Genomic DNA, 27,354 nt, shown 5'->3' on the forward strand with positions numbered 1-27,354 from the left:
TGCTGATTCGCAGGCCACTACCAAGACCCTTTTGGAGTCTGGTATGCCGCAAAACTCTTCGACTAAGGATCCTGTGGTCGTCTCACCCTTGGATGGGTCCGGAGCCGCTGAGCAGGCACTGGCTCTGAGGAAGTCCTTCGCACTACCGAATCTCGACACAAACCGAAATCTTCTTTCTCTACTACCATTCTTTCTAAAACTACCAAGTTTCTTAGGTCCAGTGTACGAACCACACCCAAGAAACCGACCCACTCTCAGGCTCCTGCTACCTTGCCTCAGTCTCAGATGCTTAAAATGGAGGAAGACCTTATCATGCTAATCAGGGGAAGCCAAGCTACCCCCGTCCCCCTCCAAAAGGAAAAGAGATCTGTCCCCTGTAGTTTTGTCTGAACAAGAGTCAGATGAATCTGATGCATCTGAATATGAAGACATGCAATTCCTCTCCACTTATGAAGATTCTGATGCAGAGGATTCCATTCCTTCAGCCTCTCTCTCTCAGAGGATTTTTCCTTTAGGGAAACCCTGTATACCTTAAGGGAGCATTTCCAATGGGAGAGCCAGGACTACCCATAGTCTAAAAAAGGGACTCGGGGAATTCCTAGATCTTCCTCAACACAGACCCTTAGCCATCCCCCCAGTCTTGGATGTTGTGGAGGATGTTTTCCTTGAGTCCAGCTTGACTCTTGATGCCCTTCCTCCTGCTTCCAGAAAACCAGACGGGTACTATAGAGTCCCTGACTCGCACAAATATCTTTTTAAAAATCCTACAGCTGACCCTGAGGTCATTTCTCAAGAACCAAAAGGGATTAATGCAACCTCTGCTAAGAATCCCATCCCTCAGACAGGGATTCCCGAGCATTGGACAGATGGGGTAAAAAGTATACATCTCAGCTACTCTTGCTATCAGGGCACTAAATTGTCAGTTCCATATGCTGAAATTTCAGCAACATAGCGTTGTCGCCTCACAGTAAGACGTTGTCCCGTTCGATTCTCAGCTAGAGCTTCTTCGTGTGGAAGCATGCAAGAATGGACGTGCCTTCGTTGAAGGTTGTGCGTCAGGGCTGATAACTTGGCACGTAAAAATCCGCTACCAAACATTAGCAGACCGGAGTTCCGCTGTGGTGACCCCTAACCGGGATAAGCCGAAAGACACAACAACAACCTTGGAAGCCCTTAAACAAAAAATGTCTTCCTTTCCTGCTTGGGCAGAATCTAAAGATTTTCAAGATTTAATGCATGCTGCAAGTCAAGTAACTAAACACATCTTGCACTGTGGTTTTGAAGCCCTAGAAGCTTCTTGCAGGGCAGCAGTCACTGGATCTGTCTTTAGAAGGCATGCATGGCTTAAGGAACAGTCGCTACCAGACCATGTCAAATCTAAATTGTTGGATGCCCCCTTGCACAAAGATAACTTATTTGGCAGTAAGGTAGAGGAGGTCTTAAAAAAGATGGAAGAAAAAGAAAAATCTATGCAAACAGTTAAGGATTTCTTGCAGTTTCAGCAGGCATTGTCCTTCCAAACACTGGTCCTTTCCTGCTCCAAGTAAACCGGCCCAGCCGAGGCCCTGTGGAAACAGACCCCCCCCCCGACAGCAGACCCAGGGAATGCAGAGATCTAACCAGTGGACTACCTCCACTGCAAAACCAGGGAGTTTTAAGCCACCCCGTTATGGTAAGAACTCACAATGACTCACCTCCTCCACCCCCTCCCTCTGCCCACCTTCAATTACCCCTAGGAGGAAAACTCTCCTTTCACTTAAGCATCTGGACCACCATTACCAAGGACCAGTGGGTTCTGAACATCATGTCTCAGAGATACAAATTTTCCTTCCACACCCTTCCAACCCCAACAGGGTTCCCAGATCTACCAGCAAATCAGTGGCTCAAAAGTAAATCCATTCCCTGCTCTGTATGAGGCGATAGAGCACCTTCCTGCAGAACAGATAGGCCAAGGTTTCTACACGAGACTTTTCCTGGTGCCCAGAAAAGAGGGCACCTGGTGCCCCATCCTCAATCTATCCATTCTAAACACCTTCCTGGTGATCCCAAAATTCAAAGTGCTCACCCTCCAGCAGCTGCTACCCATGCTGTCCAAGGACGCTTGGCTAGCCACCCTAAATATAAAAGAGGCCTACCTCCACATTCTTATCAGAGAATCATGCAGGAAATTTATCCGCTTCACGGCAGGATCTCAACGCTTTCAGTTCTCTGCGCTTCCCTTTGACTTATCTACTGTCCCAGAGTTTTAGAAAAATGTCTGGCTAGAGCGTCTTCTGTGTGGAGGCATGCGTGAATGGGCATGCCTTCATTGAAGGTTGTGCGTCAGGGCTGGTAACTCGGCACGTAAAAATCCACTACCAAACATTAGCGGAACGGAGTTCCGCTGTGGCGACCCCTAACCGGGATAAGCCGAAAGACACAACAACAACAACCTTGTACGCCCTTAAACAAAAAATGTCTTCCTTTCCTGCTTGGGCAGAATCTAAAGATTTTCAAGATTTAATGCATGCTGCAAGTCAAGTAACTAAACACATCTTGCACTATGGTTTTGAAGCCCTAGAAGCTTCTTGCAGGGCAGCAGTCACTGGATCTGTCTTTAGAAGGCATGCATGGCTTAAGGAACAGTCGCTACCAGACCATGTCAAATCTAAATTGTTGAATGCCCCCTTGCACAAAGATAACTTATTTGGCAGTAAGGTAGAGGAGGTCTTAAAAAAGATGGAAGAAAAAGAAAAATCTATGCAAACAGTTAAGGATTTCTTGCAGTTTCAGCAGGCATTGTCCTTCCAAACACTGGTCCTTTCCTGCTCCAAGTAAACCGGCCCAGCCGAGGCCCGGTGGAAAGCCCCCAACCCCCCCCCCCCCCGACAGCAGACCCAGGGAATGCAGAGATCTAACCAGTGGACTACCTCCACTCCAAAACCAGGGAGTTCTAAGCCACCCCGTTATGGTAAGAACTCAGTGACCCTCCTCCACCCCCTCCCTCTGCCCACCTTCACTTACCCCTAGGAGGAAAACTCTCCTTTCACTTAAACATCTGGACCACCATTACCAAGGACCAGTGGGTTCTGAACATCATGTCTCAGGATACAAATTTTCCTTCCACACCCTTCCAACCCCAGCAGGGTTCCCAGATCTACCAGCAAATCAGTGGCTCAAAAGCAAATCCATTCCCTGCTCTCTATGAGGCAATAGAGCACCTTCCTGCAGAACAGATAGGCCAAGGTTTCTACACCAGACTTTTCCTGGTGCCCCATCCTCAATCTATCCATTCTAAACACCTTCCTGGTGATCCCAAAATTCAAAGTGCTCACCCTCCAGCAGCTTACTACCCATGCTCTCCAAGGATGCTTGGCTAGCCACCCTAGATCTAAAAGAGGCCTACCTCCACATTCTTATCAGAGAATCATGCAGGAAATTTCTCCGCTTCAGGGCAGGATCTCAACACTTTCAGTTCTCAGTGCTTCCCTTTGGCTTATCTACTGTCTGGAGGGCGGCGCAGTGGTGCAGCGGTTAATGCTGTCGCCTCACAGCAAGAGGTTCTCTGGTTCGATTCTCGGCTGGGATGCCTTCTGTGCAGAGTTTGCATGTTCTCCCTGCATTCGTGTGGGTTTCCTCCAGGTACTCCAGTTTCCTCCCACATTCTAAAGACGTGCTTCTGGAGCATTTCTCCCCAGGCCTCTGCTGAAAACAGGATTTGTGGAACCTAGTCGGACTTTCCCGGTCAACAAATGTTAAATAAAATAAAAAATAAAATGTCCTGCTCCGGCCATTGCCTTTTGCAGAGAAAGGAATATTCAGTTTTACCCATACTTGGACAACTGCCTTATTCAGGCAGACAGCCAGGAAAAACTGCTCAAGCACCTGGCCTTTGTAAAGACCCTTCTAACCTCCCTAGGGTATACAATCAACAAAAAGAAATCCAAACAGGTGCCCACCCAAAGGATAATCTTCCTGGGAGCAAGTCTGGACACAGCATCCCAGATGGCATACCTTACTCCAGAGAAACCAATTTTCCTGACAGCCTACTTCTCTCAACTAGGCACCAGGCCCCAACTAACTGCAAGGAAGATCCTGCAAGCTCTGGGGTTCATGGCATCTTGCATACTACTCATTCCATATGCCAGACTGCATATGAGGAAACTTCAATGGTACCTAAAGAGCCTTTGGTGCCAACACTCTCAAGACATGGAAACTCTTCTACCTATAATTCCTTGCCTCAGAAATGATTTTCTTTGGTGGGCAACAGCATGCTCCCACAACAAGGGAATGCCTTTCTCCCCACCCCCCGCTGCCCAGACCCTCACCACAGACACATCAGACTATGCTAGGGGTGCCCACCTGGAAGGCAGGTGCATACAGGGCCAATGGAGCCCACAGCAAATCCCTCTGCACATCAGTCAAAAAGAGATGATGGCTGTGCAGTGCACCTTGATAGCTTTCAACCCCCTTCTCTCTCCAGGGGCTCTTCTGATCAAAACAGACAACACCACTGTGATGTGGTACATCAGTAAGCAGGGACGTACTCAATCCTACTCTCAATGCAGGCTGGCCTTGACCCTTTGGCACACAGCCTCTGCCATCAATTACATCTGTTGGCACAATTCCTACCAGGCTCTCTCAACTCTCTGGCAGACAAATTAAGCAGAAATCTTCTGGACCCACACGAGTGACAACTCAACAGAAGTACCTTCACCCTAATACCTCAGAAATGGGCAACCCTGAAGGTTGACCTCTTTGCCTCCCACACCAACCATCAGCTCATCAAATTCTGCATCAGGGAGCATCAGTGCATGGCTTAGGAAGTGGCTGCCCTGCCCTTCCCGTGGGTCAATCTATCGGTCTATGCCTTTCTTCCCCTCCCTCTCATCCCCAGGGTACTGCTCAAAATAAGGGAGGAAAAACCAAGGACCATTCTTATAGCTCCAGACTGGCCCCGGCAGCACTGGTACCCCTTGCTGCGCAGCCTGTCCCCACTACCCCCATGGCATCTTCAGATTCCAAACCTCCTGACCCAGAGGGAAGGGGAATTCATGCACCCCCAGTTGCAGACTCTCAGTTTGGCAGCTTGGTTTATTCCCTAACCCCGAACCAATCTGCTAACCTCAGTTAACAGGTTCCGGATGTTATTCGTGAGGCCAGACATCCTAGCACCAGAATCTTATTGCTGACAAATGGAAAAGGTTCTGCACCTGGATCCAGGCTAAGGGAGCCTGTACAGCACAGCCCTACCTCCCTCTTATCCTGGATTACTTAGCTGACCTACTACATAGTGGCCTCTCTTTCTCCTCTATAAAAATTCATGCCTCTGCTATTTCTGCTCATTTTCCCACTGAGCAGCCCCTTTTCTCACACCCTTTGATCAAACAGTTCCTAAGAGGGGCTAGCAACTTGAGGCCACCCAGTTGGGCACCAACACCAGCTTGGGACCTTAACTTTGTTTTGGAAAAACTCACCCTGCCCCCTTTCGAAACAGCTTCTTCTGCAGAGGTAAAATTTCTCTCCTGGAAAACAGCATTCCTTCTGGCCATCACTTCAGCCAGAAGAGTCTCTGAGCTGCAAGCACTCATGGCTGTGGAACCCTTCATCATCTTCCATGCAGACAGGGTATCCCTCAGAACGAACCCATCCTTCATGCCCAAGGTGGTATCCAGTGTGGCTCTCAACCAATCCATTCATTTGCCCACCTTTTTTCCCAATCCCCAGAACAAGGGGGAAAGGATTCTTCACTCTCTAGATGTGCACAGACAGCTCAGATTCTATCTAGACAGGACTAAATCCTTCAGAAAGTCTGATCAATTCCTGGTTAGCTTTGCTACAGTGGCAGAAGGCAAAGCCGTCTCCAAACAAACAATTTCAAAATGGATAGCACATTGCATCCATTTCTGCTACAAACAGCATGGAAAGCCTCCCCGCAAGGGGGTCAGGACACACTCCACCAGAGCAGCCTCCACCTCTGCAGCTTTCCTCAGAGGAGTCTCCACCAGGGACATCCTGGAGGCTGCCACCTGGACATCTGTTCACACTTTTACAAAGCATTACCACCTGCCTCTCTTCTCCAAATCCAGGGCAGGGTTTGCCTCTGCAGTCTTGCAGGGCATCCTGGCCAGCCCCTAACTTCCTTGACTGCTTCCACCCATTTCCTCAGCTTTGGTCATCTACCCAAATGTGAAGACTGCAACAGTGAAACACGAAGAACATAGTACAGTTGTGTACACTTACCATAGATGTAAATGTTCGAGTGTATTCACTGTTGCAGTCCTGGTTTCCCTCCCTCCACCCCCCCCCTTTCTTCTCTTTCTCCATTTATTACCTTTCTAACTTGTTGTTCTCCTTAACTTACAAGGGATATTTTGGTATTTATTTTCCACTGGTGGAGTTTTCTTCCACCAGGACCTGCCTCCTACTTGGGGGCTCCTGACAGGTTAGGGCAAGAAAAACTGATGTAATGGCATCGGCTGCCTTACTTTATACTACTGATGACCTGATGTCAGTCTTCAAGCGACAACAACCGAGACAGAAATACTAAGTCTCTGGTATTCGGGCCGGCCAAGGGCTACCCTGTCAGGGATAACCCAAATGTGATGACTGCAACAGTGAATACACTCAAACATCTACATTTATGATAAGTGTACACAACTGTACTTTCTCCATACCCTAGATGTTCACAGACAGCTAAGGTTTTACCTCTATAAAAAACAAGTCTATTAGGAAATCTGGCCAATTGTTTGTCTCTCTCCACCCCGGGCCTCTGGGGAAAGCGGTGGCCAAACAGACCATTTCAGCCTGTATCTCAAAGGCAACATTACCTTTTGCTACCGGTACCACAATAAGTCATTGCAGGGATCTATTAAAGCCCACTTCACAAAAGCTATGGCCTCTTCAGGAGCCTTTTTTAAGGGACTTGACAACTAACACTATTAAGCTGCTACCTGGTTCTCTGTACACACTTTCACCAAATACTACAAGCTGGACCAAATCTCTAGGGCCAGAGTAGGATTTGCTAGGGCTGTCCTCCATGGATTCCTGGAGAGCACTACCAGACCCCCCCCCCCCCACACTCTTAGTGAGCTGTGGCACTCCACCCATATGTGGAATACTGCAACCTAGGACTAGAAGGGCATAGAAAAGTTGTGTAAAATCTTACCATAACCATAGATGTCCTCTTCCATGTTGCAGTATTCCTTCCCCACCTGTCAGGTTGCACTTGCTCCTCTGGGTGGCACTGGACAAGCTATGCCCTTTTTAGGACTGGCTCCGACTGGGGCTTCTGTTCTGAGGGCTGGTGTGTACAGATGTCACTTTTATGGCCCACATTCCTGTCAGCCACGTCAGATGTCCAACACACTAGGAGAGACTGAAAAACTTTGGAGTACTGGCCAGATGCACATGAAAGAAGAAGGATAAACCCCATATGTGGAATACTGCAACATGGAAGAGAAGGACATCTATTGTTATGGTAAGATTTTAAACAACTTTTCTTTCCCGTTGAACCTGCAAGTACTGCTGACTGGAAATTCCTGTCTTGTAAAACATTTTATGCGTTAGCTTTTATGTAAAACATTTTATGCGTTAGCTTTTATGTCAGCCAGGAGGTTTTCAGAGTTACAAGTTATGCCATTTAAGGTTCCATATTTGATTTTTTTTCATTAGGGCAGGGTGTTTCTCAGGACTGATCCAGATTTCTTTCCCAAGGTGGCTTCAGCACCTTTGATTCAGTCTGTTCACTTACTGGTAATTTTCCAAAGGTGAATGTCAGATATCCTATTTCCGTGTTGCAGTATTCTGACTGTGGGGGGATCCTCCACCTCAGGCATCCCGAATGTCTGCTCCTATGCAAAAGCTTAAGCCTGGTTGCTGCTAGTGCGTGGGACGTCACATACAGGGCCATAAGCCAGGGGCCTTAAATGTGACATCTGTACACACAGACCGCAGAGCTTCTCTGCCGCAGTCGAATGTCAGATCGATTGCTTTGGTCTGTTGTCTTCAAGATGTCTAAAGATAAGTACCCTGTTGGGGAAAACTTGTATTTTTGCTTGAGCTTAGGTTATTGCTTGATTTCTTAGCTGATGTCCACTAGGAAGGGGAAATGTAGGTGCGGACATCAAATCCTGCAGAAAGATGCCCAGGAACTTTGTGTATTCTGTTTAGGCCGGGAACACGACCACACTACCTGTAGCATCTACCAGTCGTTTGTACCAAAAACTCTCTGTAGTCGTCTGTACCTTGATAACCAGAGGGTAAAACGATTAGCCCTGCTGATGGATCTGGAGTCTGCAGTCGAGGCGGAGCCACCTAAAAAGAAGGCCAAAGTTTCAAGATCTACCACTTCTGCCCCTCAGTCATCAGATGCTCCACCTGTTTAGGGGTTGAGGGACGTTCGCTGGAACCAGCGTCTTCAGCGACTACCCTTGAGGAAGCCGCTTCCAAAGCACATGTCCTCTGAAGTTATTCTGATGTCGGCTATGGCCGAGGGGAACCAGGCTCCACTGGATGTTTTTCCGTGGTCCAGGAATCTGAAACCTCACCCTTAGGACACATCCCTGAAACTACAACTCCTCTGAAGAAGAAACAAAAGACTAAACACTTGTCTCCCTCTTCTGAGCAGCAGCCAGACTGGCACTCCTTCTCCCAGTCCATGCTGCAGGCCTTTGTGGCTCTTAGGCCTTCGGCATCCACAGCTGCCACATTGCCTGTCCTCAGCCCCAGGCCAGCCTTAGCTGTCTCCATCCATCCTACCCTTACCCAGGAAGAAGATTCCACTTCAGATGAGTCAGTCACCTACTCCTTTCAAATAAGCTCCATTTGGACTACTACTCCCCAGATTAGGACTCCTGGTGGGAGACTCCCCTCTGAGGACATTACCTTTGGGGAAACGATCACTAAAATGAGGGAATATTTCAAGTGGGATGCTGCTCAAATGACAGAAGTCCAAAAAAAGGTATTTTGAGTTACAAGTGGAGTTGGCCTCCCCTCGGCTGTCCCTCGTGATTCTAGTCTACCTGGATTCCTTTACATCAGCTTCAAAGGCTCCATAATCACACCCACCAGCTCCCAAGAGACCTGACCGCTTTTATAAGGTCCCTGATGAGCACAATTTCTGTATAAAACCTCCCTTGGCAGATCCTGCAGTTATTGCAGTGTCTCCTGACAAACAGTCCAGACTCGTACATTCTTCCTCCCTCTCACCATCAGACAAGGATAGCAAAATCATGGGCAGACTGGGGAAAAAGATATATACCTCTTCCACACTAGTCTTCAGCGCAATCAATTATCAGACCCATTTAGTCTAACTATGCCCTAGATGTGGTTTCACAGGCTTCCTCTTTACTCTCCTTGCCTGACTCCCCCAGTAAGTCTCAGGTAGCATCTAAGCTGTTCCTGGCATCTCAGGTCACCAGACACTCGATAAAGTGCAGCTGTAATGCAGCTGAGGCTTCCATAAAATCTGCAGCATCAGCTTCTGTTCTGCGCAGATACTTCTGGCTTAGGCTACAGCCCCTGCGTGAAGATTTTAAAACTAAAATTCTGGATGTGCCTCTGGATAACAAATTCCTGTTTGGCAAACAGTCAGCTGAACTGTTTAAAAACCTACAAGAAAAAACAGGTCCATGACGTAAATCACTTACTGGTCTCTCCAATACCCAAATTTTACAGAAATTACCCAGCCAAAATTTCCTTTGTCTTAAGAGTCCCTGCTCCAACCTCCTCCTCCACTTCCAGACACAGAAGAGAGTCCAGGAAGGCTCCCTTCCCTAGGGCAACTCCTTCTCAACCTTCCAGTAAACATCCCTTTCAAGATAGGAACAGCAATGCATGACTGCCTCGGCCACCGTCGCCTCTCATCCTGCCTCTCAAATTGTCTTCCCCTCTGGAAAAAGGTCACTACAGACCTCTGGGTCCTGGCAATAGTGGAAAAAGAATACTTAATGTCATGGCAGGAAAACCCCATGCCACTAGGCATCTCCTTCCCTCCAAAGAACCAACTTCATCTAATTCCACAGGTTATCCAAAGACCTTCTTGCCCAAGGGACCATAGAAACCATTCCCCAGGCCAAAAAGGAAGAGGGTTTTACTCCAGGTTATTCCTGGTGACAAAAAAGGACAGCCCTTGGAGGCCCATCCTAGATCTATCCTTCCGAAACCTCTTTCTGCAGGTCCCTCCCTTCCTTCAGAATGCCATCGCTTCAAAACCTGCTTCCACTGTTGCCACCCAAAGCTTTCATGACCACTTCAAACCTGAAGGGGGGCATACCTCCACATACTTATCCGCCAAACCACAGGAATTATTTGCACTTTGCTGGACCCTCCTCACACTTTAACTCCACTGCCTTGCCCTTTGGTTTATGCACTGCACCAATAGTCTTCAGAAATTGCCTAGTCCCAGCAATAGCCTACTGCAGAACAAAGGGCATTCAAATTTACTCTTACCTAGACTACCTCCTCATTCTAGCAGAAGGGGAAGTCTCCCTCAAAGATCATCTTCTCTTTTCCATGTCCCTTCTCCCGAGTTTGGGATTCACATTCAACCTTGCAAAATCATCACTTTCTCCAGCTCGGGACAAAATTTTCTTAGGCTGATGAATCAGGACCAGCTTGATGAAGTCCTTCCTCCCTCAGGACAAGGTCTCCTCCCTAGTCAGCCACTTCCAGGACCTCCTCCAAGTCAACCTCATGTCGGCCAGGAACTTCATGTGCTTCCTAGGTCTCATGGCAGCCACAATTCCTGTGTTGCCCCTGGCCAGGCTGCACATGAAGTTCCAGTGGTACCTGAAGAATGTCACAACACAGCCACCTCCTAGACATTCAGGTGCCATTCCTGTCTTGCCTGAAAGCAGAACTGAGGTGGTGGATCCAGCAGGTGCAACTAAACCCAGGCCTACCCCTGCAACCCCCCACGCCAATACGGTGCATGGACATAGATGCCGCCGATCTAGGCTGGGGAGCAACTATGAACAGCCTCAAAGTGCAGGCCCTATGGGAACCCTCCTTCCAGAAAAAACACATCAACGTAAAGAAGATGACTGCAGTCCACCTTGCCCTACAGGCCTTTCCCCCTCTCATGCAACCTGGACCCCTACAAATCTTCACAGACAACACAATTGTGATGTGGTACAAACTGGGGGGGGGGGGGGGGGTCAGGTCTTACCTGCTCTGTAGGCTAGCAATTCAGGTATGAGAATTAGCCTCTCAGAACAACATGTCACTGCAGGCAGTTTATATTCTATGCCAGGACAACCATCAGGAAGATGTCGTCAGCACATCATTCTTTCTGCATCACGAATGGATGTTGCATGGAGATGTCTTCTTAGACATTGTCCACCAGTGAGGCACACCTCAAATAGATCTATTTGCCTCCCCCCAGAACAGACAATTAAAACTTTTCTGTAGCAAGGATCCCGCCCCACTAACTTGGAGAGTGGACGCCTTCACTTTCTCTTGGAAGGGAATGTTCCTGTATGCCTTCCCTCCCTTCCTGCTTGTTCAGAAAGTCCTCCTAAACAACAGGAGGGACAAGCCAAACACCTTACTGGTGACTCCCTGTTGGCCAAGGCAGCATTGGTTCCCCCCTTCTTCAATCTCTTGCCAAGGGCAATCGCCACAAGTTGAGTCACAAGGTGGACCTGCTCACACAATAGAAGGGATCACTGATTCACCCACACCTAGAGATTCTCTGCTTGACCCTCTGGGTGATAAACTTTTGATCCCCTTCAGACAACGCTACACTGAGGACGGGCTATCTATCCTGCAGGAGGCCAGGAAACCGAATACCAGAAAGTTTTGTATTTCCAAATGGAAAAGGTTCTCCAAATGGTCTCTCCAAAGGCATAGGGACCCCTTCCAAGCAGATGTTCCTTTAGTCCTAGCCTATGTGTTTGAGCTCATAAAATCAGACCTTTCATATTCATCAGTGAAGGTCCACTTATCAGCCTTTTCTGCCTGCTTTACCTATGGACCCACCTCTACTTTCCACATTGGATGTCAAACTATTCTTAAAAGGGGTTCTCCACATTAGGCCACCAAAGAAACCTATTACTCCACCTTGAGACCTAAACTATGTGCTAGAAAAACTAACTATTGATGTTAAGTTGTCTATCTCGCCTTCATTCTTGCTGGTTGGGTTCGGAGCCAATCCTCGGCTCCAACTCGGCCATCTTCAAAAGCTCGAGAGCTGCTTACTGGCTCGAGGCCCCCTCCTATATCCCATGATGCCTGGCGCTAGATACCCAGATCTCGTTTGCCGCTTCTGCTACAAGGTTGCATTTACTGGCTCAGGTCGTAATTTTCACTTTGTTCTTATAATAGGACTTTTTTTGTACTTTGTTAGGTATATTTTTATTGTTATAGCTTAGAGTAGATTCTATAGCAGTTTGTTAGTGTTTATCTCCCTTTCAAAACTTATTTTCTCCTTTGAGAGTTTTTCTTTCCCTCCCCCACCCCTGTTTACCTTCAAAGTAAGCCGTTTTAGTTAGAGGCTTATCATTGTTTTATTTTTAAGGTAGACAAAAGTTTTCTTTTTAGTACATTGTGGTAGCTTGTAGGTCTTATATTATTATAGTGTGTGTGTGTGTGCTGTTAGGTTGTGGTAACTTGTGTGAATTGTGTGTATTTTTTTTCAGTTACCTACTCTCCACTCTACTTGTTATTTGTATTTGATTTTCCTTTACAGGAATGTCTAAAGACACAAAAGTGTCGGGATTCAAGAAGTGTGACTCATGCTGTCAGAAAATGTCTCTGACAAATGGTCACACTTCTTGTGTCTACTGCTTGGGCTCCCTACACCTGCAGGACTCTTGCTCGGTGTGTCAGGCCTTTAGTCCAAGAGTCCTGCAGGACCGTAGGAATAAGCTTATCCTGAGGGGTTTGCTTAAACCTGAAGGATCACTGGCCAAGACTCAGTCAGTGAAACCTTCTAGGCCATCGAAGCCGTCTGCTCCCAGCTCGGAGCCGTCACTGAGTATGGCTTCTGCTTCATCTTCGGTTCCGGCTGGAAGTGAAGTACCTATTTCTATGTCAACTTTGGCTCCGACTGGAGCCGAAGTACCTATCTCTCAGTCGGCTCCGACTCTTCCGTTGGAAACGCTCCAGGTCACCATCATTGGAGTCGATACACTCGGCTCCAGGGTCACCCTTATTGCATTCTGAGTGGAGTCATCGATCCCACTCCTCTTGGTCGTCTAGGCTATCTGACCATGATTTGGAGAGAGTGGTGAGCAGGCTTTTAAAGTCGCAGGCCCTGGCAAAAATGCTATCCAGCCCCCTTCACCAGGGTTCGGCTCTACCTGTTTCTCCAAAAGTTCCTCCTTCGACTCATCCCTTGAGTTCGGTGCCGGAGCATGCTATGGCTGGAACCGTGGGTCCGTCGGCACCGATACCTTCCCTTTCGGTGCCGTTGGCTCCGATCTCTTCCATGGTGCCGTCCTTGGAGGGATCTGGGCGCCGGGACTCCGTCGGCTCCAAGGGGGCGGGTGGCATCGGACCCTTGTCTGACCCCGTTCTCCCTCTTGGAGCTTCGGCGCAGGTGAGTTCGGCTCCTACATCGGCTTCGGAGCCGTCCCTCTCGGTGCCGGGAAGGATTCCGGTCTCTTCGGAGCCAGAGCCTTCAGTGGCATCGGGAAGGGATGCCTTCGAGGTCATGAGGAGTGTGCTGGCATCTGAGTCAACCTCACGGTCGGCCTCATTGGCTCCTCCCCCCATGGTGCCTGCTCCTGCCTCTGCCCCTCCTGCAGACCCCAAGCGTGGGGAACAAGCGCTCCAGGGCACCCCATTGGCTGTATCTTCCTCTTCCGAGGCCTCCCCTGTTCATTCAGAGGAGCCCCCTCGAAAGAGAAAATGCAAGAGGAAGCATGTTGACTCCCCTGAGTCTGTCACTTCAGATACCGATTTGGAGGAGTCAGAAGGGTCCCCGAGATCCCCCTCTGAGGATGTCTCCTTCTCAGACATCCTTGAAATCCTTAGGCAGAGGGGGAACTGGACTACCCTTAACCCTTCCGAGGATGACTGTGTATTCCTGGACGCGTTTGGTTCCCGAAACTCCACCTCCTGGGTGTCTCCGCCTTTCAATCCACTGATGTCGGTGGTGGCTCGAAAGGCGTGGTCAGCTCCAGACACAATGGAACCAGCTCCCCGTAGGCCCACAAAATTCATCACCGCCCCTCAGGACAAGCAATTTCTGACCAAGGGTGTTCACATTGATGCCATGGTGGTAGCAGCGGCCACTAAAAAGGAGTTGGCTGAAACTTCGTCTGTCCATCCCCCCTAATAAGGAATCTAGGACGATGGACAGATATGGGAAGTGAATGTTTTCCTCAGCGACCTTTTCCATGAGGTCTCTGAACTATTTGTGCCATTTTACCCGCCTTCAAAGGGATCTCCTTAAAGAGTTAGGAGATACCCTTCAAGATCCATCAGCTGCGGGAGCTCAGGCTAAGATTGCCTCCCAGCTGGCGACGCTAAATTCAGTAGTAAACTCCTCCATGCGGCTCATCTCTTATGCAGCCGATGGAGCGAGTAGGGCCGCAGACACAGGTGTGGCTTTGACGAGACACGCTTGGATGCGGTTATGCAACTTTGCGGAACCCTTTAAGGCATCTTTCACCAACACCCCCTTTGACGGTTCTGCTCTGTTTGGACCACAGGTGAAGGATACCCTTACCAGGTGTGAGCAGGAAGGCAAGACTCTCTCTGCAGTTGGAGTCCGTTTTTCCACTCCTTCAAGACCGTATCCCAAGGGTCAGAAGAGTGGGAAGATGTGGTTCCGGAAATCCCAGGGAGCCGTGCCTGACACACATGGAGAGTTTCCCTCCAGGGGCAGAGGAGGGAACAACAATAGACGCCGCCCTAGGGGCAGGGGGGTCCACAAAATCAGGGCCAAAGAGAATCCTTCTCTGACAAGCCCTTCCAGCATCCCTGAAGTGCTGCCCGGCTGTCCACCTTCGGAGGCAGTCGGGGGAAGATTTATCGCTGTACCCAGAAGCTTGGCAAAGTATAACAAAAGACAAATGGGTACTTTCTATCGTATCCGAAGGCTACAAAATCCCCTTCTTTCGCACTCCCTACATTCCCAACAAATCCCTTCCAGATGTTCCACCCAATCTAAGGGATCAAGCAGTTCAAGAAATTTCAAAACTGCTAAGAAAAAGAGCCATCCAGTCAGTCCCAGCAGACCAACAAGGATCCGGAATTTACTCAAGGTTCTTTTTGGTACCAAAAAAGACAGGGGACTGGAGACCCATTCTGGATCTCAGCAGACTAAACAGGTCTGTTCAAAGAACGAATTTCCGGATGGTCACGCTACAGTCCATTTTACCCTTTCTGGGTCAGGACAGTTGGATGTGCTACATAGATCTTCAGGACGCGTACTACCATATCAAAATGCACAGACGCTCCAGAAGATTCCTCCGCTTCCGGCTGGGAGCCAGTCATTATCAGTTCAGAACGCTGCCCTTTGGTCTCACCACAGCCCCCAGGGTGTTCACCAAATGTTTGGCAGTAGTCACCGCTCACTTAAGACGGCAAGGATTCCAGGTGTTTCCATATTTAGACGACTGGCTCCTTACTGCAATCACCAAGCATCACCTGCTGCTAGCCAGAGACTACACCATCCAAACTTGCTCCACTCTAGGCATCACAATAAATTTTGAAAAGTCTGCATTGTCGCCTTGTCAATCTATCACCTTTATAGGCGCAAACTTAAACACAAAGGACATGTCAGCGACTCTACCAGTAGACAGAGTGTTAGCCATTCAACGACATGTGCAGGTCTTATTAGGATGCAAAAAGATTCAGGCCAGATTTGTCCTAAACACATTGAGTCTCATGGCAGCGGCTGTAATACTAGTCCCCCTTGCACGCTTTCATATGAGGATTCTTCAGTGGATGCTGTTCACACAATGGTCTTTCTAGCAACTCCCGATGTCTCACAGGATAATGATCACACAGTCATGCAAAAACCAACTTGTCTGGTGGATGGTTTCCCCATCATTACACCAGGGCAGACCATTCGTTCTTCCTCCCCCAGTAGCTACGGTGACCACGGACGCCTCCCTGATCGGGTGGGGGGGGCATTATCAGGGCAGAACAGTCCAAGGCACCTGGCAGCCTCATGAGTACCATCTGCATATCAATGTCTTGGAGATGAGAGCCGTGCTTTTAGCGTTGCATGCTCTTCAGAACTCTCTTCCCACCGGGACCATTGCAATTCAAACAGACAATATGTCAGTTGTATGGTACATCAACAAGCAGGGCGGAACCAAGTCATACCCCCTTATGCCGAGAAGCACTCAGACTTTGGCAGTGGGTGATCTCTTCCCAATGGTGTCTAATAGCAGTGCACATCCCTGGGAAGTCCAACGTTATAGCAGACAGGCTGAGCAGAGCAATTCTCATGCCTCACGAGTGGTCTCTCAGACTGTTGCAGACAAAATCTTCCGCAAATGGTGTCAGCGTTGCTGCAACCTTTTTGCCACTCCCTTCAACAGCAAGTGCGATAATTTTTTCTCTCTCCTACCTCTTCTTGGACACCTCCCCAGAGACGCTCTAGTTCATGATTGGCCCCAGGGACTTCTTTATGCATTCCCTCCATTCCCCCTGATTCCCAAACTAATTCAGAAAGCTACCACACTGGGATGCAAGATGATCCTCATTGCCCCTTACTGGCCTCGACAAATTTGGTTCCCCTTCCTGCATCATCACCTTCTGGAGCAGCCCTGGACCCTGGACCCAATTCCAGATGATCTGATCCATCAGTCGGGCGGGCTGCACCAATCTCTTCAATCTCTCCAGCTCACTGCTTGGTTTCTCCTCTTCCGACTTTAGCTAGGCTTCCCAACATCTCCCATTCGGTGCTTGAAATCATCTTATCCTCGCATAAGTCGACCACTAGAAAGACATGCTAGTAAGTGGAAACGTTTTTCCTTATGGGCAGAGAACAGAAATATAGATCCCTTTTCAGCCCCTGTGCACCATATTTTAGATTTTCTAGCAGAACTTTTTCGAACTGGATCCTCTTCTGCCACGATTAGAGTTCAGCTAGCTGCAATTTCAAACTTTCATTCGGGCCTATCTGATTCAAGCATCATGTCCCATAAGCTTTGTAAAGCCTTTCTGAAGGGGACCACTCTACTCAGGTCCCCAGTAAGAGATCCCCCGCCTCCGTGGGATCTGAATTTGATTTTAGCTTCCCTGATACTGCCCCCTTTGAACCGGCAGCTTCTTGTTGCTTGAAGTTTCTTTCTTGGAAAACCCTTCTTTTGGTTGCAGTTACGTCGGCCAGAAGAGTTTCTGAACTTCAGGCTCTTTGTGTTCGTCCTCCTTACCTAGTTTTTCACAATGATAGAGTTTCTCTTCGGACTAATCCTTCCTTTCTCCCAAAGGTTACTTGTGATTGTAATTTGAATCTGTCCATTGAACTGCCCATGTTCTTCCCAAATTATTCCAACAAGGCAGAAGTGAGCTGATCGAAGGAAGGACACTCAGCAAACTCGGAGCTACAATATATAACATTAAGTATCCTGTTTTTTGTTTATTTTGTTCTTTATTTCTTTGTTGTTTATAGCACTTTGTGTACTGTGTATTTTTTCTAGCTAGTTTCACTGTGTGTGAGGTATTAACTGGAAATTGTCCACTCTTATTAAGCATCTGTTGGGTTGTTTGTTTATGATAACTTGTTGCAGTTAAACTCTTTTTTTCTAGTGGCTCCTTTAGCTGTTTAAAACTTTCATTTAAAGGCTCACTGCTGCTCTTCAGCTGTGAGTAACATTTCTGCTGTTTGTTTCGCACCCTCCCTCCCTGTTGGTATAGTGTTTTTTTAGTTGGTGGCTTTGCAGTTGCCCGCCCCTAGTGTAAATTTGATCTGGGACCCTCCTCCCAGTCTAGTGTCATTACCTCGTTCTACCCAGTACAGGGAGAGCATTTGAGAAGGCCAATCAGCTTAGTTTCTGCTACTCCTTTCTCTTTCCAAAAAAAAAAAAATGATCTTCTTTTACTGTATTTGTGTTTTTTCCTACTTTATTTTGCTTTTGCGTCATCTTAAAAGTACTCAATTGTATTTATTACTGCTTGGTGTAACTCATTGTAAGCCTTTTAGTTTAAGCACCTGGGCTTCAGACCAGTTTTACATTAGGAAGGTTTGTGGTCTGCACTGTAGTGGCAGAACAGGTAGCTTACATCCTTCTAAGTTGGGAACTGCTGATTGAGGGCTCAGTGTCTGTTATTCTAAAAGTGTATTAATTCTGGTTTAAGCACTTGGGCTTGAGGCCAGTTATTTTACATTAAGAGGGTTCGTGTTCTGCACTCTTGTGGGAGGAGAGGCTGGACTCTGTCCTTCTGAGCTGGGAATTTCTGGTTAAAGCTTATAGTGCCTGCATATTTGAACTGCTTCTTACTGAAATTGGTACACCTCGTTTGCTGTAGCATAGACTAGATCCAGGCCTGCTGAATCTAGCTTTGTTTGTATAACTTGAGCACTAATCCAGGCATTCTTTAAAGTATTCAGTTGTATTTATTACTGCTGGTAGTAACTTGATTAAAGTGTAGCTATCATTTCTAAGTCTTTTGGATTAAGCACTTGGGCTTCAGACCAGTTGTTTTACATTAGGAAGGTTTGTGGCCTGCACTGTGGTGGCAGGACAGGTAGTTTACATCCTTCTAAGTTGGGAACTGCTGATTGAGAGCTCAGTGTCTATTATTCTAAAAGTGTATTAGTTCTGGTTTAAGCACTTGGGCTTCAGGTCAGTTATTTTACGTTAAGAAGGATTGCGGTCTGCACTCTTGTGGGAGGAGAGGCTGGACTCTGCCCTTCTGAGCAGGGAATTTCTGGTTAGAGGCTTATAGTGCCTGCATATTCTAACTGTTTCTTACTGAAATTGGTACACCTTGTTTGCTGTAGCATAGACTAGATCCAGGCCTGCTGAATCTAGCTTTATTTGTATGCTTGTTGTTTGTTTATTTCCCTGAAATGCTAATTCCACCTAAAACGCGGCCTTTTAGCACTTCTGTGGATCCCTAGTGGTATCTGCATTGCTTACTGTACTTATTTCCTTGTTTCACTTGAAAGAAAGTTACTGTTTGTCGTTTTTGCATTTAAGCTACCTGTAACACATTGCATTTAAGTTACCTGGCACTTGCTCACTAAAGCAATTATATAAGTCAGCTCTAAAAAATTAAAAGCACTACACCCTCACAAACTCCCCTTGAGTACCTTGTTCCCCATTGGCCCTTTTTTCAATTATAAAGGAATTCCCAATACTATTCTAGCATGTCCAAAGGTCAGTTGTCAATCTCCTCTCCGGTCCAGCTGGTGAATCTAGGAATCTTGAGGCAGTGTTACAACTGCCTCATGTACACAGACAACCCTCTCCTCCTACCAACAAATTCCAACACATGTGAGAGATGCAACCATATAGCCAAACTGGAGGCTAAGCTCTCTCAACTCAGTACTGGCGTAACCAGTCAGGAGGAGAAGGAAACCACACTCACTACAATTCCAGTCTCACATAGACCTACCACGACAACAAACCAAACACATAAACACACAAAAACATACTTGGAGGCTCTAAATAAAAATCTGCCTAAGCAGCAGAGACCTCCAAAGCAGACACCCAAGCAACCGCTACCCCAAAACAAAACACGTGCAACACATAGCTCACAAAGCCAGTGTGCCGAACAGTCACAGCCCTTAAGGCTAAACAACACACCTGATACACTTGTAATAGGTGACTCTATCGTCAGGCACACTGACGTCCCGCTCACCAGGCTGAACAAGGAGAAGGTCACGGTGAGCTGCCTGTCGGGTGCTAGGATCCGCCACATAACACAAGCACTCAGGTCACTCCAAGGCAAGTACAAATATGACTCGGTCATTGTCCATGCTGGTGTGAATGACCTGAGACGTACCTCCCTGGACCACATGAAAAGAGACATAGAGGAGCTCTCTGAGCATGTAGCCCAGGCCGGTATGACCCTGACCTTGAATAGCATCTTACCCTCACCAAGAATGATGCTACAGTATGAAGACAAGATGATCAATTTCAACAATTGGCTTAAGTGTTGGTGTCATTCAAAGGGGATCCAGTGCCTGTCAGCCTGGGATGACATGCTCGACAAGCCACGATGCTTCGCTAGGGACGGCTTGCACCTGTCACCCCTGGGCTTTCGGATATTGGCAAAGGCTCTTGCTACCCCCATAGTGCCTTTTTTAGGCAAGGCTCAAAAGACAAACCCACCTCCATAGGTATCACAAGGTATAAGAAACTAAGAGTAATGCTACTCAACGCTAGAAGTCTAAACCTCAAGATGCACGCACTCGAAACTCTCCTTAGCATGGAGAACATCGATATCTGTGCAGTAACAGAAACCTGGTTCAAGGCTCCCGAGAGCACCCCAGCACTACCAGGTTATACCTCATACCATGCTTTTCGGCCCCAAAACTTGGACCGAACCACAAAAGGAGGGGGAGTATCAATATTCGTCAAAGATACCCACACCTCCAGGTTGGTGGCACAGCATGAAGCATCAGAGACTATCCATGTGCAACTAACTGTGGGTAAAACTGCCTTCCAGTTTATAGCCTGCTACAGACCACCCTCCCAAACACAGGAACCCCACTTGGCCTTCCTGAGAATACTGGAAAATATGAAGGTCTCTCCAAACACCATTATATTGGGCGACTTCAACTACCCAAACATAGACTGGGAGCATTACTCTAGCTCCAACACCCTAGCCCAAAGGTTCCTAGAATTTATAAACTCAAATGCTATGGAACAACTTGTTACCACTCCCACAAGAGGGGAAAACATACTGGACCTGATCATCACCTACATGGGGACACTATGCTCCAGACCAGAAGTGTATCCCTCACTGGTAAGATCAGACCATAAACTAATCTCACTGGATATTCACATCCCGACCCCACCCCCTGCCCAGAAAACCACAGTGAAAAACTTCTCTAAAGCAAATTTCACATGCCTCAAAACCGAGGCGAAATCCTTCAAAGCCCCCCGGGCCTGTGGAAAATACGGCCCAGACCGCAGAATTTTTTATAAACGCATTCTATGAAAACCTTCAGGAATGCATGGATCATGCAATCCCAAATAAAACCAAGACCCAATCCTCCAAAGGCAGACGTCCTGTCTGGTGGACCCCAGCCATAAACAAACTATACAATAGAAGGAGGAAGCTACTACATGATAGAGCAAAATCCCAAAAAGTGAAGGCATCTCTGATCAGTATTAGCAAAAAACTACGGGCACTCATGAAATCGTCTAAGGCCAGCTTCGAGAGAAAAATTGCACATGACACTAAGGATAATCACAAGGCTTTCTTTAGTTATGTTAGGAACCTGGGTGGGAATTCCCAGATATGCTCAGAATTAGTCCAAAATGACAAAAAATACACCGAGCCCACAGACATTGCCAACATCCTAGCTGACAGGTTCAGTGCAAACTTCTCCCTCTCCCCACCAAAAGGGCAAATATCTATCCCAACAGAGTGCTGCCCCCCTGACATCTCAGATGCTCAGGTAAGAGCCGCCCTTTCCAAAGCAAAAAACACAGCATCAATGGGACCAGATGGTGTCCCGTGCTGCGTCCTACATGAACTCCAAGAAGAGCAAAACCCAAACATAAAACTACTGTTCAATCTTAGCCTTACTACAGGATATGTACCCAAAGAGTGGCGTACAGCAACAGTGGTCCCTCTCCACAAAGGTGGTGCCTCAACGGATCCTGGAAACTATCGCCCCATAAGCCTGACTAGCTTGGTCTGCAAAGCTATGGAAAGGATCATCATGGACCTCATAAATAAAGATATTGGGGACCTACAGACACTGGATCCTACCCAGTTTGGCTTTGTTAAGGGCAGATCCTGCCTCTTAAACCTGGTCGATTTCTTTGAAACAGTCACCAAGGCCATTGGCGAGGGAAGGTGGTCCACACAGCCTACCTGGACCTCAAAAGCCTTCGATACAATACCCCACTCGGGCATTATAGATAAGCTCACCAGCTTAAATATAAACCCCTATGTGACTAGATGGGTTGCAAACTGGCTCAAGGACAGAACCCACATGGTTAGAATTGCTGGAGCCATGTCAGACTCCAAACCAGTTACAAGTGGCGTCCCACAAGGCTCAGTCCTGGGACCTCTCTTGTTCGGTATATATTTCTCGGGTACAGGCCAACACGGAAGGACTGTGGCTGACCAAGTTCGCAGATGACTGCAAACTGGGCCATAATCAACTCTCCAGCCGACACAAGCATCCTCCAAAAGGGCCTCATAGAAACAGACAACTGGTGCCAGAGCCATGGCCTCAAGCTAAACGCCAAAAAGTGTATAGTTATCCCTTTGGCAAAAACAAAGTGCCCACAAATTACCACATAGGTGGTAATCCATTAAGTACAGAAGAAGTTATTAGGGACCTGGGGACCCAAGTTGATAGCAATCTCTCATTTGACAACCACGTGGCCAAAGTGGTTAGAAAAACATTTTATATAGCCCACCTAATCATGAAGGGATTCACATCTAGATCAGGGAGGTCATCGCACCTCTTTACTCATCCCTCATCAGGCCCATAATTGAGTACAATGCCCCTTTTGGGATGTACCTTACCAGACACCTGCAGAAACTGGAAAGACCCCAAAAGTACCTCACCAAGAAGATCAAAGGGCTCAAACAGATGCCATATGCTGCCCGGTTAAAGAAACTCCAGCTCTACTCAGTGGCATACCGCCTGCTCAGAGGCGATCTGTGCCTGACGTATAAAGCCATGTCCAACCCGGAATTAATGGACATGCTGCACCTCAGAAAATCCAAATCCCATCGAGCCACGCTCGAGAGACTTGAACCTCAGCACTGAAATAAATAGGACATGCTGGAGGGACAGATTCATAACCCAGAGGCTCCCTTCACTCTGGAATAAAATCCCAGTCCAGGTTAGGCAGAGTCCCACATTGACTCTCTTCAAGAGGAATCTTGATGAGTGGATGGGAGATTGTAGGTTTACCCCGGCTATCACTTCTGTGTCACTGTTAGACAGAGGCACAGTATACTAACCTCAAAAAAAGGCATAGCAAAATTAATTTAAAATGGGTGGCGAAAGCCAAACACACTCTGGCTAGGCTTATAAATGCCCTAGGGCAGATAGCCTAGTATGAACCTATGAACCTATGAACAAATTACATCAGTTGGACGTCCATAGACAATTACGCTTTTACTTGCATAGAACCAAGCAATTCAGAAAATATCAGACCAGTTGTTCCTGTCTTATGCTGAAGGAAAACAAGGCATACTGGTGTCAAAAGTCACCTTATCTAGGTGGTTGTCTTCTACTATTACCTTTATATATCAGTTGAGAAATAAATACCTTCCTGCTAAACCCAAAGGTCACTCCACCAGAGCTTTAGCTACCTCTGTGGCTTTTCAGGCTAGATTGCCAATGGAAACTATTTGTTCGGCAGCTACCTGGGCTAATCCACATACCTTCATTTCACATCATAAGCTGGATGTGGCTTCCAGAAGCAGAGATGATTTTGGTTCCACTGTTCTGAAGAGTCTGTTCCGATGAGCCACCCAGGATTGAGGTGTTAGGGACGCTGTCCCAACCAGCAAGAATGAAGGCTTGATAGACAACTTAACATTAAGAAGTTATGTACCTACCATAACGTTCCATGTTAGTTGTCGTCTTCTCGCCTTCTTTCTTGCGTCCCACCCTCCATCCCCGTATCCTAGTAGACCGAGAAGAGTTCCTTAGGCTTCTTTATCACTGGCTGAGTCTTCTCTGGCTGTTACTGCTGACTGTCAGTCTCTCCAGTAGTTTACTGTATCCTGCTACAGTTACTGTATTATCATGATTATTATTATTATGTCTGTAGTTAGGTTACCAAACAAGATCTGGGTATCTAGCGCCAGGCATCATGGGATATAGGAGGGGGCCTCGAGCCAGTAAGCAGCTCTCGAGCTTTTGAAGATGGCTGAGTCAGAGCCGAGATCGGCTCCGAACCCAACCAGCAAGAAAGAAGGCGAGAAGACAACTAACATGGAACATTATGGTAGGTACATAACGTCTTCTTCCCTTTGAGCCAGCTGGCTCTGTTTCTCTGCAGATGTGCACATGGAAAACTGTCCTACTAGTAGCCCTTAACTCAGCCAGAAGGGTTTCAGAATTACAAGCAGTAATGGCATCCCCAACCCTACACTATATTTCACAAAGATAGGGTGACCCTGTCCATCAATCCCTCCTTCATGCCCAAAGTGGTCAGTGAGCTGTCGCTCAATCAGTCTGTTCACTTGTCTACCTTCTTTCCTTCACCAAAGAATGACAGCGAGAGAATACTTCATTCCTTTGATGTCCACAGACAACTAAGGTTCTATTTGGACAAAACCAAAAATATCAAAGTCCAATCAGCTCTGTGTGTCCTTCCACCGCAGAGCCCTTTACAAAGCAGTGTCCAAACAAACTATTTCCTGGTGGATAAGGAAAACTATCACCTTCTGCTACTCCTGCCATAGGAAACAATTACCTTGTGGGTCAGGGCACACTGTACAAGAGCTGTGGCTCCCTTTGCGGCCTTCCTCAAGGGTTTGGACACAACTTCCATTCTTGAGGCAGCCACATGGTCCTCTGCATACCTTCACCAAACATTACAAATTTGACCATATCTCCAGAGCCAGAGCAGGAATTGCAAGGGCATTCCTGCAGGGATTGCTGGAAACTGCAACTTCTTCCACCACCCTTTCTCCTCCTTCAAATGTGGTATTCTCCCACAGTCAGAATACTGCAACATAGGATTAGTAGGACATAGAATAGTTGTGTAAAATCTTAGCATAACCATAGATGTCCTTCTCTTCCATGTTGCAGTATTCCTTCCCTCCCACCTATCCCCCCTTCATTACATTTAACCTGTCTAGAGGACATCATTTGGCATCATTTAGACTGTTGTTCAACTGGGCAGTCAGTTCTGAGGTCTGTACGTGCAGACGTCACATTTAAGGCCCCTGGTTTATGACCCTGCGTGTGACGTCCAATGCACTAGCAGCAACCAGGCTTAAGCTGACATACAAGTCGCCTGAGGCGGAGGATCCCCCACAGTCAGAATACTGCAACATGGAAGAGAAGGACATCTATGGTTATGGTAAGATTTTACACAACTATTCTTTATACTTAATTAGATGTTCACTGCCAGCTTACATCGTATGAAAGACTGTGTGTAATCAACTGTTTGTTTCCTTTTTGAAGACCAAGTTGAGTTCCAGTATATTTTAGATGACTTTGTCCAGGTGGCTGTCTGAATGTATATCATTTGTTTATAAGTCTAGAGGGCTATCTTTACTCTCCAAACCAAAAGAACATTCTATTAAGGCAGTCAGTGAATCTACAGTCTTTCAATAGTGTTCTTGTTAGTATTTGTGCAGCTGCCTATGGTCTGCAGGTCATATGCCTTTTTCTCATTATAAGCTTGATCTACAGTCTGCTTGGTTCCACAGTTCTCAAGAAGATCCTTCAATATTGCCTCACAGGATTCGTGTAGTTGCAGACACTGTCCCAGTTGTTGAGGAAAAAGGAACAAACATTGGATATAAAAGTTTTGTACTTACCCTAACACTTAATCTATGTTGCCTTCCATCAATCTCAACATTCCCTCTCCACCCCCCTTGTGTAAATTGACACCTCCCTGTGCCTTCTGTTAGACTGCACTGGACTTAGCTGGAGCCTTGCCTGTTGGCATTCCTCTGGAATGCATTCTGTTCCTAGCATTATATCATAGTTAAGGGAGAGTCTGTTGGAAGTTTTAGCTTATTGCTGTATAGGACAGACTCAATCTGAAGGACTACTAGAGTGACAGAGCATTATGGGAAGTGAAGGAGTCTGAGCCTTGGAGCCAAAAGTCTATTTTAAAGTGCTAAACTCTGAGCCATTCGAATCCAATATACCCAACTGCATTTTGCACCACGACTGTGTATATCTATATATATATATATATATACATATATATATATATATATATATATATATATATATACATACATATATATATATATATATATATATATATATATATATATTGTTTGCTTGTTTTATAAAGGAAAAACAGCCTTTTTTGCATGCTCTTTTTCCACAAATTAAGCATTAATTCCAGTAAGAAAGTATTTACACACACAAAATGTATAGTAGGGCATAGATCACTTTTTTAATCATCATGGAAATGTATTGCTTCCATTGCTCCAGTGCATGTTCTTCCTGTCTTTCTCTCTGTTTGTGCAAGTAAATGGCTTGTATGTGTATGCATGCATGCATTATGGGTGGTGCACTGATGCAAAGGTTAGCATGGCTACCTGTTACTGCTTGGTTCTTCGATTTGTTCCTGGGTAAGGTGTAGAGCTTGTATGCCGTGTGTGTGTGTGTGTGTGTGTGTGTGTGTGTGTGTGTGTGTGTGTGTGTGTGTGTGTGTGTGTGTGTGTGTGTGTGTGTGTGTGAGTGTGTGTGTGTTTGTGAGTGTGTGTGAGTGTGTGTGAGTGTGTGAGTGTGTGAGTGTGTGTGAGTGTGTGTGTGTGTGTGTGTGTGTGTGTGTGAGTGTGTGTGAGTGTGTGTGAGTGTGTGTGAGTGTGTGTGAGTGTGTGAGTGTGTCTGTCTGTCTGTCTGTGTGAATTTTCTCTGTGTTGTGTGGTTTCTTTCCACATTTCAAAGATATGTGGTTGAGAGAGAGGAGGAGTACACTTGTCCTGTATTGTACTAGTGTCAATTCCAGGACTGACCTTGACATTCATTTCTTATGAAGATGGTTGCAACTTCCCCCAGTAACATTCATTTGGAGATTGAAGTTGTTTGCATGTGTGTATGTTTACATAAAGACAATATACCTCACACTTCAAGAAGCTAATCAGTAAGTATTTTGTTACTTTTATTCCGTGCTGGGTTAGAATATGGTGTCTATATTCTGCTGTCTTCTTACTGGTTATGTTTTAGTTGTATGAATCAAATATCTATTGCTTATGTTACAGACGTTTTAACTAATTTTCAGGCTTTAAAGGTTTTTCTCATTCTGTCTTTTCTGTTTTATAAAGGTTCGGCATATTTTAGACCTTTGTCCTAATTTAGAGCACCTCGATCTTACACAGACCAGTGTTACAGACTCTGCGTTTGACAGGTACTTCACAGATTTATTTATTTAATTATTTTTTTATAACCAGTAAGGGTAGATGTGAAGTTGTTAAATCTTGCCGTTTATTCTCACTGATTGGTTCGGAGCCGATCGCAAAGCTCAAGGTTTGCCAGTAGCTCGAGACCAAGCCCCTTATCCCATGATGCACTGCTGGAATTACCTCCGATCTAGTTTGCCACGGCACAGATCTATGTTCCAG

The 27,354-nt window shown here is 46.7% G+C and overlaps 1 protein-coding gene across 1 annotated transcript in view; it reads left to right on the forward strand.

Annotated features, from left to right (window-relative positions):
• Positions 1-27,354, forward strand: part of FBXL5 (F-box and leucine rich repeat protein 5) — a 2,105,165-nt gene that overhangs the window by 1,306,512 nt on the left and 771,299 nt on the right. The window contains exon 8 of the mRNA XM_044062581.1: positions 27,058-27,140. Within this exon, the coding sequence (XP_043918516.1) occupies positions 27,058-27,140 (83 nt within the window). The remainder of the gene's footprint in view (positions 1-27,057; positions 27,141-27,354) is intronic.

This window comes from Protopterus annectens, chromosome 2.part1 (genome assembly GCF_019279795.1).
Source record: "Protopterus annectens isolate FY-2018-M chromosome 2.part1, PAN1.0, whole genome shotgun sequence".
NCBI lineage: Eukaryota > Metazoa > Chordata > Ceratodontiformes > Protopteridae > Protopterus > Protopterus annectens.